Genomic DNA, 11,384 nt, shown 5'->3' on the forward strand with positions numbered 1-11,384 from the left:
AAAAAAAAAAAAAAAAAAAGTAAGGGCCTAGGCTGTGTCTCCACGACACCCCTATTTCTGGGATGTGCATCCCGGTGAAACCAGACTATGGGGTGCTGCCCTGAACACACACTTCCTTCTTCTCCCAGGCTCCTCAGGTGGCCCAGCTCACATGTGACAAGTGTCTCTGGTTCTTAGGGTGAGGGACAACTTCAGATGTCACCATTTTGGTCAGCTGCAGCACTAAAGTGACCAAGCGAGAGGACCCACGGAGGCAAAGATGGCGAAGGTTTGCACATGTAGTGGCAGGAGCTTGGGGTAATCTTGTTTCCATAGGAAAGACCCCCTCCCTGAAAGGGACTCTCTCCAGTTGTTGATGATTCCAGTGAGAGCAGAAGTTAGGATGAAAATAAGTCAAGAAAGAGTAGGGTGGAATGGGGCTTTGAGGAGTTGAAAGCTGGAAGTTGAGATGGAGAAAGAGTGCTGGATGGTAGTAGGCAAAGAGGGAGAGGAGGCTCTTGTGAAGTCTGTGCAAAGCCGGTCTGAGTTTGTCAGGAGGACCAGTGATGAGAGAAGCCAACAGAATCAGCTTTGGAATAGTTGGGAGCATTTGGTACTTTTTTTGAAAAAAGAGGAGGGCTGTGATTACATAAAGAGGCAGGTGGAAAACCAAGGCAGCCATGAGGGAAGCACTTGGAGGTTCATTGGAGAGGCTATAGCTTTCCAAATTCCTTTCAGACTACGGACTGCTAGAGAGGATTTGTGGACTAAGGAGTGGGTGGAGCACCCGCGGCCAGGGAGCTCTGATGTAGCTTTCACAGGGGCAGAGTCTGGGAGGTTATGCAAATGTGAAGCCACACAAAGCCCTCGGCGCAGGAGCTGCAGCTGCTGAGACCTTGGAGACAGGCTTAGAGGTAAGTTTGGGAAGATAGTGGCTGGCCAGGGAAGCCCTGCTCTGGAGTGAGCTGGGCTCGCGGAGCTGTCCAGTCTTTAGATCCTCTGACAGGAGACAGGCTTAGAGGTAAGTTTGGGAAGATAGTGGCTGGCCAGGGAAGCCCTGCTCTGGAGTGAGCTGGACTCGCGGAGCTGTCCAGTCTTTAGATCCTCTGACAGCAGGCTGTGATGTTTACCAGCTTCAGAGAAATCAAGCTGCTGTGATTTTTTTTTTCTATAGTAAAACTAGCCCTAGCAAGTCAGACTGGGAATCTTACTGCCTAAACTGTTTTCCAACTCGAGCTTTACTGGCAAAACCAGATCTGAGTGTTTCATCAACTTTCCAGGAGCCTGTTTACACTACTTTATTTTCCAGACAGCTTCTAAGTGGAAAGAGGGAAACTGCTCTCGACAGTAAGCAAGCAGGTGAGCAGCAGGGTCCCTGCCCTGCCAGTCTCTGTGGTGTGCCTGCGTCAGCATGCCTGTTTGCGTACGTGTGTGTGTGTGTGTGTGTGTGCCAGTGTGCGCGCCTCTGAACTGCCAGCCGCTGCTGTGCCTGATCTGACTGACAAGTCCTGAACCCTCATTTGCCAAGCTGGTTGTTGGGCAATTTCTTATTTGTTTAATGTAAAGAAGGTAATTCAGACTGTGAGATTTCCTGGCTAGGAGGGCAGGGGATATTTACTGTCAACAGAATAAGGGCAAAGTGATAGGAAGATACTGAGCTCCCAGGTACCCAAAAGGATAAAACCACAGGGAGATGCGACTCACAGGGCTTTCTCCCTTGAACAGAACCTTTAAGTATTTGAATGAGAAGTACAACTTAGAAAATTGCCTTTTGGCCATAGAAGTAAGTAGGGTTAAAAAAGAAAAAGTAAATAAAAATTTAACAAAATGGATTGGATTCAAATTCAGTTTCATCAACTCTCATGTTTTGCTTTTTAAAAACAATTTCTCAATAGATAACAGATGGATTCTCCACTGCAATTGGCAAATGAGAACTTGAGTGAAGAAATAAAAAGACAAGTTCCTGGTCCATTCACACAGTTCCAGAGAAATTTCATCCAGACGGTGTCGTTGCTGGGGAAGTTGCCCACCAGGGTCCTCCACTGCAAAAAGCCCCACGCGGCTGTCGCTCTACTCAGGATTGACCAAGAAGCCATGAAATCCCTCACGGAGGAGGACAAAGGAGATCTTCTGCTAAGCAAAGTAAGGACAAAGTCAGGTCTTTCCCACATATTCCTCCTCTCCCTCCATCCTCTTCCTCAGCAACACTGACCTAGAAGTGATATCACTGCCTCTAAAGATATGGAAAAGGATTCTCAGAAGCCGAAGACCACCACCCATGGTGTATTTAGGGGCCAGGCCTACTTCATTCTGGTCTTTGTGGGGCTAGTGCCCAGAGGCACAGTGGCCATTAACTATAGAACAGCGCTCTAGCTGTGTGACTAAAACTTGGTGGCCCCCAGCAAGTCACTTAAACCCACCTGAACCTCAGCTGTTTTCTCCATAAAATGCAAGTGATAACGTTAGCATCATAGTGAGGTCGTTGAACAAAGGCAAATGAAATTAAAACGAAGTTTTAAAAAAACTACGAAACTGCTAGTTTTGGAAAAAAAATCACTATTTTTCAGTATACATCAAGAACTAATTTAATTTCTTCTTTGTAGGTTTTTAGAATATTAGAATTTGAAAGGCCATTAGTTATCATCTAATTTAAGCCTTTACACTTTCAGATGAAACTGCTAAGGTATGCGAATGTTTAAACAAAACCATTAAACTAAGAGTAAAGTGAATTTCTTAGGCAAAACCACTAAAAAGAGATAGATGAGGAGGAACACATGTAGTAAAGAATTAAAGCGATTTCCCTTATTTCTCCTTTGGGGGGGCTCTAATTGGGAGGGGTGTTGTCTGGCACCTTCCCCTGGGTCCTGTAATTTCTGTAAGAGAACACTAAATTTTTTAAAATCCTGGCATTCAAGTAATCTCAACTGCCCCATCCTTCTATACCCTGCTTTCCCTGCATTTCTAACTGCAAAAGTTCTGAACAGTGATACCCGAGTTGAATCTAACCTGTGTATGTTTGATTTGTCCTGCTGAGCATTTTTTAAATTTCCCAAAATTTCTAGAAACATTTCAAAATAGATTGTGCCTAGAAATCCATATTTTGCCTTTTCTGGGGGAAAGAATCAGGACCAGGCAATCAAATGTCCAAATATGTTGCTTAGAAACATTGGGCTGGAGCTGAGTGTCAGATGGCACATGTGCTGGCCAATTCCCAAGGGGTTACAGCCCTCTGGGCTCTGACACAGTCCCCTCTCCGCCTCCTGTATGTGTCCCCTACTCCATCCCTGTAGGGGGCTGAATCTCCCCGAAAACATTAGCCTGAGTAGGTCTCAGGCCCAAGCCCTCCATGTCCCTTTCCTAGGTCATTGCACCCTTCAAACTCAGCACAAGAGTCCACTCTCTCAAGACAGATTCCCCTGACACCCAGCACAAAATGTCCCTGGCCTCTTAACTCTTTCTCACCGTCACGCCTGACGTTGTTTTGGGGAGGAATCTGTTGTATACTGACTCCTGAAACATTTTCTATCATTACTTCGGTTGATGACTTACTACTAAGTTTCTGGAGGCAAGACCAGTGTTTTGGATACCTTTCTTCCCTTTGACCTCTGCAGAGTATGTGGTACATGTGGTTAGAATATCTTCAGGATTCATGCACCATAAGGCAAGAGTGGCATAGAAGGTGAGGGACAGATAGTGTCTTATTTATTCTAATCAACAACAGTGTGATGTGCATATTACCTCCTCTTTTATAAAAGAGGAAACAGGCTTCCAAAGGTGAAATAATTTGTCCGGAGTCCCACAGCTGTGTAGTGAAGGTGCTGACCTTTCATCGTCCTCTGTTCACTCCAAAGGCCAGTTTTCTCTGCTGAACCTCTGTGATTCTTGGCAGACCCCGCTGGGTAGCCGTTGTGTGCCAGACCTGTGCTGTGGTGTGCTGAGGTGTGGCCTGCTCACTGAGGGAGAAATGTTGTATTTGTCTCGAGGTTGGCCCTATCTTGGACGTAGCTCCCAAGGAAAGAGGAGAAAGTCCCCTGTGCAGACAGGCAAGCGCTTCCAGTGCCCTCCAGCAGATCCAAGGCTGCGGCAGAGAACCCAGAAGAGGGCCGGGGAAGAGGGGCATCAGCTGTGATGAGCGAAATGCTGCAGATGTATTTCAGGGGAGCAGAGCCAGGGGGACGAAAGGGGTCTTAGTGGAGAAGTACAGAAAAGGTCCTCTAGGCCAAAGGAGCTCCATTCAAAAGTTGAGGTGCTTTCCTTCTCACCCTACTTTCCTTTGGGGAGGCAGAACAAGGCACTGGTTACAAATTCAGGCTTCAGAATGATAGCGCCTGGGTGTGAATCCTTGTTTTGTAACTCCACAACATTGCCTAAATGACTTAGACTTTCTGAGCGTCGGTTTCCTCGTTAGAAAATGGGAGCCATCCTAGTGTCTGCCCAGAGGGTTGCTGGAAGGCTCACGTGAGTGTCCTCTGATAAAGTGTCCCGCACCGAGGCAGGACACAGTCACCTCAGCTCCTGTGCTGCCACTGTCCCTGGCAGCTTCTGCCGTGAATACGGAGGGGCCGACGCGTTCAGCTCCTTGAGGAATCAGTCTGAAACATCAGGGATGTGATGGGGGAAGGCAAACTCCTCCCCTGCGGCTCTGTCTGAGTTTAAATATCCATCCCTTTAACCTGGAGGACAGAGAAAGGCCTTGTTTGTTTCTTTCTTTGTTCTGATTGTTGAGCTTAAAGGCAATTCTGGAATGAAATGCTTGCCCTCTTCCTGGAAGGACCTTCTCAGCCATCTTTCCTGGCACTCATCCTAGATGGGGCTCGCACAGCCCTCCTGCCCCAGGGGTGCCCGGGCCTGAGTGACGTTCCCAGCTTTCTGCTTAGCGCCTTGCCCTTCTCTAGGGGAAGCGTGCTGCAATTCGAGTGAGTCAGAGCGGTGTTATTACAGGGAACAATCCCGAATTCCCAATCATTTATATTTGAAACAGTAAATTATTCCAGAACTCGAGCTATTAATAGGACCAAATGACTTGGGGCAACGTTAGGCCAGAGGTTGCGGCTGAGGAGCAGGGAGGGTAGACGAAGAAGGCACGTGGACACACGCAGACACAGACTCGAGTGGGCAGAGCAAAGCCCACACAGGTGGTCGGCACCGCGGCCTGACTGCTGGATCGGTGCAGCAGCGGGCCGGGCAGGGTGATCTAAAGGCATTGAGCTCTTCTTGCTCTATCTCTCTGGGCCGTGGTCAGAATAAGTCAGGGGAAACAGAAAGGGGGCTCTTTGTTGGGGTTTATACCATGAGAATCACGAGTTACATGGGAGAGGGCTTGGGACCCCGGCACGAAGCCCTTCTGGGGCTGCTGATAGCTCGGGGATCCTGTAAAGGTCAGAGCCGATGGCAGAAAGTGAGGCCTCCCCACTCACCTGGCCTCGAGGGTCCGTAGCTGGCATCACTGTCTGTCCACTGCTAGAGCCCTCGCGGGATGTCGGAATGACTGGTGACATCCAAATAAGTGGAGACTCTGGCTTCATTATTTCATAAGCCTTGACTCTGAATTAAGGGCACCTTTTGGACTTAGGAAGAAGATAAAGGGTGGGCAATGCCCGCGGGGCTTCTGTTCTTACAGTGTGGTGTTGTGTGGCAGAAGGAGGAGTTAGGGAACTTGGGAGGTGCTGGAGAATATCTCACAGTCTCATGGGCCCTGCCGCAGCTGAGTCTTCCTACAGCCTGGCCCTCTTTACTCATGTGCCTAACTAGTCCTTCATTCCTTGAGAAGATGTTTCAACGTCTGTCACCGGGAGTCCCCTACCTGCCACCTTTCTCTTCTACTCAGCGCATTGCTTTGTCCCCACCCCACAAAGGAAACAAATGTCAGGCAGTAAACCTGTCCGACTCCCGCCATTCCCTACCCTTTCCGCAGTATCTGCACCCTTTCCTTCTTCCCTTCTGACACACCAGTTGAACTGCGCACCAAATCTCCTGAATTTGCATGATTTCTTCCACCTGGGAGATCTTGACTCCGTGGTTTTGCCTTCTGCTGCCCTTTCCTTCTCCCCTGGCCTTTTTCTGTCAGCGTTTAAACACGCCCAACCCGTGTGTTATTCTGAAAACACGGTCAGTGCCCCTGTTGCTTTAGTTCATTGTGCTTCCTTCCACAGTCAGACTTCTGGGAGGAGCTGCTCACCTCTGTCCTGTTGTGCTTATCTCCCAGGAACTCTTAATCCACTTCTTAATACCCACCGCTCTGCCAGACACAGAAGTCCCACTCCTAGTGGCAAAACTCTTTAGATGTTTGTGAAAATAGTCTTCGTTTGTTTTTAAGACCTCTCACCATTTAATCTCCAACCCTACCAAGGCAGTCTCTGCTCCAACAACAATTTAGGAACCATTGTGATTCTCTTTGTTGTGTTCCTCATGCCTAGAGAGCTACCATTTTCTCTTTCTGGGACAACCTTGGAGTCTTTCTTCCGAGTTAACTCTTACTACTTTTTCAAGATGCAACCCCAGTATTGTCTGTCTCTAGGAAGCTGCCCAGCTTCCACCTAGAGAAGCGTCTCCTTACTAGGTACCCTCAGTGTCCTGTGCAGACCTCTCTCCAACACATGGCTGCTGTGGTGATTCTAACTTCCAGTTTGTTAGTCTTGCTTTGTCAACTTATCTGGAAATCTCTTGAGGCACACAGAGCCCAGCAGGAAGTGTATGTTCAGCAAAAGTAGATCAAATGAAGGTGAATCACGACTCTCGGGGCAAGTCCCTCGCTGGAGAGGGCCTTTAATTATAAACTTCAAAAAGTGTCCCGCTCTATTTTTGGCGGAGCAAGCGGCTTGCCCCTCTGTGGTCAGCTTCTCTCTTCTGCGAGTACAATCTGAAACATGCCGAGCCTCCATAGTTTACAAATGTTCGAGGAGGGCACCCTTGGTCTCTTCTACCATGATAAATTCAGCAAGGTGGCCCTAAAGGTATGGAGGTAGAGAGTGGCTGCTAGAGGAGAACAAAGATGTTAAAAAATGGCTTGGACACGACTGCCATATTTAAGATCGGGCAAGATACATGCTTTTGCAAATAGCATGCCACATGTATGGCGTCTTTCCGGTTGTAAGCTCCTTAAAATCGGGGGCTTCATCTCATGTTTCTTTCTGCTCTTTGCAGTGCTGGGCCTGGGGATGGAATTAGCTTATTTTTCAGAGACAGTCTTGTACGGGGGATATGCTGACATCACCCTGCAGACTAGATCGGCTATCTGAAGTTCCGCTTCTCCGCGACCGTGCCCCACATTTTTCTTCCTTACTGACATCTGTCTGCCCCACGTGGGAAGGGAGTGCTTGTATCTCTTACTCATTTGCGTGACCCAGCAAATAACCATGCCCAGCACATAGCAGGTGCTAAGTATTTATTGATGGGATCTGTAACACAGGTACCAGAGATGGTGGGAGGTATCAAATCTCAGGTAACTGAAGTCATTGATGATATGGGAAACAAATCTCTCTGACTTGGACTTTGCTTTTTTCCTTGCTATTTTGACCAGTTTATGGGTGTCTCAAAACTACTCAAGAATACATAGAAATAGCTATTAAACAAAACTCAGAAAAAATGTAAAAGTCATTGGTAGGTATTGCATTTCATTATACCATGTTTTGCTTAAAGTCATCCCCTGGCTGAAGGAGACCCAAGAGCCTACAGGTTCCTCCTGAGGAAGGTAACAAAGAGCCCCCTGAACTCAGAAGAAATGTGAAGACTTTTTCCATTTCTTCTTTCATTTGGATTTTGCATTCCCTCCTGGAGTTTACTAAAAGTTCCTTTGTGTTTCCCACAAACTTAATCCTTATAGTTTAGTCATCTTACTGATGTTCCATTTTCTATAGGAATTTTCCAGTTCTTGGTGACTCATGGCAGCCTGAAGAAACGTAGATACAAGCTTATCCTTCAGGGTCTAGCACAGTCATGGAGAGCCTATGGTGTGTGTGCTGCAGTGGGCTGTTTGTTATTACTGAAAGCTTTAAAAGGTTGGCCATCAGTGGTCTAGCAGCAGGAGGAGTGAATTCAGAGCTGAAGGGAACCATTGCCCAATGATGATGTAAGTGAGAAGCAATCCGCTTGGGGGTTTACACCCACTAAACCCTTTCAGATTTACCAAACAAGGAAGAGCTGGCATTATCATGCTGCTCTGGTCTCAGAATGGTTCACAGAGCCTTTTGTGCTCATGTGGCCCTTTATCTTATCACTGTTCCTTGTTCTTTCTCAGCTCCAAGCATGGAGCTCTTTGGCCCTTAAGCCTTGCCATGCTGCTCCCGGGTTAGGGGTCTTGGAATCTGCTTTCTCAAGCTGTCTGCCTGACTCACCCAAGTGTCTCTTCTTCAGAGAAGCTCTCCCTGGGTACTTCATGTAACATAGTAGCTCTTTTATTCCCTACTTCTTTGTCCTAATTTATTTTTCTTCATGACGCTTATCAAACCTGATACTGTATAACGTGCACACTGTGCCCCCACACCCTATATATTTAAGAGAAGTGCACGTATCTCTATCTTGTCTGCTGTTATCTTGATCACTGTTGTGTCCCAGCAGCTGGGTTGGTGCCTACCACATAGTAGGCACTTGGCAAACACTGTAAGAATGTACACTTTCAGAAAAGGACGCTGAGGCACTGACAGGTATCATGTTAGTTGGCCACAGATTCATGTCCCCTAGAATCTTGGGTGGAAAACATTGTTATTCTGAACTTTATCGCTTCTATGTCCTCATCATGTTACCTATGCCAGTGCCTCAGGGCTCCCATGGGAAATAACCACCTTGCTGATCTCCTCACATCTAGGTGGACTTCAGGCACCAGCGGATTGCCCAGACTGTGGAGGAGGTACAGAAAGTTATCCACCAGCTGACCACAGAAATCAGCCACCAAGACTCCCGATTTCAAGTTGTGCCTTACCGTGACACATATAATGGAAATATTAAGGTATGCGAGTCTCACTTGTGTCTCAGTGCCCATCAACAGAGTCAGGATGCTTGGGTGGGTGGAACTAGGTGTGTGACAGGCGTGTGTAACACTAATAACACATCATGATCCTATGGGTACTCTTAATGTGTACCATTTACAGTCTCACTTCAAAGATATTATGTCATTTGAGCATTATCATTTACAGATGATTATACTAGCCATTTTCCCATTCTTGGAAAAAAATACCAGATACCCACAAGTTAAAGGAGGAGAGATTTATTTGATTCAGAGTTTGCAGTGAGTTCAATTCATGATTGGGTGATTCCAAGGCAGAAATGGCATGGTGGCCAGATTTGGTGGTGAGTGCCTGTAATTCCAGCATTTGAGAGACTGAGGCAGGAGGATCACTGGGCTACATAGTGAGTTCAGGGTCAGCCTGAACTACATAGTGACCCTGTCTCAAAAACAACAACAGCAAATGGCATGGTGGGAGGGTGCAGCAGAATAATGCTGCACGTCCCACGGCAGCCAGGAAGCTCAGAACTAAAGGAGGAGTTAGGGATAAGAATATACCCTTCTAGGTCAATTCCTCATGACCAGATCCCTCCAAATGGGCCCCACCTCTGAACTCAGGACTTATGGGAGGCATTTTTATACCTAAATCATAACATTGTGCTCTCGGTCCCCAAAAGGCTCATGTCCACCTCATGATGCAAAATGCATTCACTTCATTTCTGAGTCATAAAAGCCTTAAATGGTTCAGCATTGCTGAAAAGTCCAAGTACAAAATCTCCTCTGAGATTCAAAGCAAATGCTTAGCCATGAAATCCTGGAGAAAATCAAACAGCAAGTGAAACACTTCCAGTGAATAGTGGCATAGGGTTAATATTCCCACTCCAGAAGGAAGAAATAGGAACATGCCACAAAAGCTGACTAAAGCAAGACTGAAAACTAGTGGGACAAATATTAAATCCTGTAGCTCCATATCCATCACCCAGGACAGCTTGTAGTGCAGTGTAAGCTCCAAAGACTCGGACAGCCTCATTCCTATGGCATTGCCAGTTAACGTGGCCTCTCTGTTGGGTGGGCTTTGCTCACTACCTGTATCCTTTCTCTGCAGATATTTCACGTGTTCTTGGTATCTAACTTCCTGTGATCTCCAATGCTCTTTTTGTTTCATTCTCACAGATTCATACATTGCCACGTCAAGGGCTCCTGGTAGAGAATATGACCCTATCACAAATTTTTACCTAGACTCCTGGGCCTTCTAAAATCTGGGTAGAAACTTCCATGTCCCCTTAAGTCTTGTATGCTGCATACTTGAAAAACTGCACCATGTGAATGATGCCAAAGTTTGCTGTTAGTGTGAATAGGAAACTGGCCATATGGGTCATGGGTGCAGCTGTTTCTAAGTGCTCGGATAGCTGAACTCAAGGAAATACTTACCTGGGTAGCCTTTAATAAGCATGGTGCCCAGGTAAAGTTTTTTTAAGGTATTCACCTTTTTTGCACTCTCGAGCCTAAAAGTCTGGACATTTTCTATTGTCCTGATGCAAAGTACTTGGCTTCTTTTTAGTGCATATCTTTTCAGTGACTAAGTTTTTCTTTGCCTCCGCTTTACAGGTGCTTCCTTTCTGGCCAAGTTGTATAATTTTCACATTCTTCAGGTCTGCTTTTTGTTCCTTGTTTTCAGTACATATGTGGCTAAAAGCAGCCAACTGTATCCATAGCCATAGCCTGAATGTTGGGCTGTCTTGACATTTCCTTCTGTGAGATGAATTAGTCCACTGCCCTTAATCTGAGCCTCTTGCAAAGTCTCAGTGTATGGATAAAATGCAGACAAATTCCTTGCCAGAATGTAACACCCATGGCCTCTAGTCCAGTTTCCAATGGAATTCTTGTTCCAACTGAAACTTTCTGAGCCTGGCCTTTACTGTCTACATTCCTACTAGATCCTGGCCTTCTGAGCTCCCACCAGAATCACTAATCAAGTTCTATTTACAGCAGTCTGTGGCTTCTTTAGCCTGCATCTCCAAACCTTTCCAAACTTCACCCACAAACTAGTTCCAGGGGCATCTGAACTACATGATCAGATGTAGTCACCGAAGCTAGTTCTAATCCCATTCCTGGCACTAATTCTGTATTACTCCATTTCCCAACACAGAGATAAAATATTTGACACCTGAAACTTAAAAGAGAAGAGGTTTATTTCTGGTCATGGTTTTAATGGATTCATTCCATGGTTGGCTGACTCCAAGGCAAGAGCATAGAAAGAAGAGTGGAGCCAGAGAAAAGAATACAGGTTACACTCTCCTTAACAAACCCCTTTTGATCAATCCCCACCTTCAAACAAGAGATTTTTGGGGGACATTTTAGATCTAAATTAGAAGCCCCCAACCCTTTTGAAACCAGGGACCGCTATCCTGGAAGATAATTTTTCGCAGACTAGGGTGCAAAGAGATGGGGAAACAACTACATT

General features: G+C 46.4%; 1 protein-coding gene across 3 annotated transcripts in view; it reads left to right on the top strand.

Annotated features, from left to right (window-relative positions):
* The first annotated feature begins 141 nt into the window (after positions 1 to 141).
* Positions 142 to 11,384, top strand: part of Mab21l3 (mab-21 like 3) — a 21,665-nt gene continuing 10,422 nt past the window's right edge. The window contains exons 1-4 of one of the 3 annotated variants that reach the window (XM_010631204.3): positions 142 to 893; positions 1,260 to 1,338; positions 1,875 to 2,121; positions 8,783 to 8,923. In XM_010631204.3, the coding sequence (XP_010629506.1) occupies positions 1,882 to 2,121; positions 8,783 to 8,923 (381 nt within the window). In that variant the 5' untranslated portion in view covers positions 142 to 893; positions 1,260 to 1,338; positions 1,875 to 1,881. The remainder of the gene's footprint in view (positions 894 to 1,259; positions 1,339 to 1,874; positions 2,122 to 8,782; positions 8,924 to 11,384) is intronic. The other 2 variants (XM_010631203.3, XM_010631205.3) reach the window with 2 other exon arrangements.

This window comes from Fukomys damarensis, unplaced genomic scaffold, assembly GCF_012274545.1.
Source record: "Fukomys damarensis isolate Sample0158 unplaced genomic scaffold, DMR_v1.0_HiC HiC_scaffold_33, whole genome shotgun sequence".
In the NCBI taxonomy this organism is placed as follows: Eukaryota; Metazoa; Chordata; class Mammalia; order Rodentia; family Bathyergidae; genus Fukomys; species Fukomys damarensis.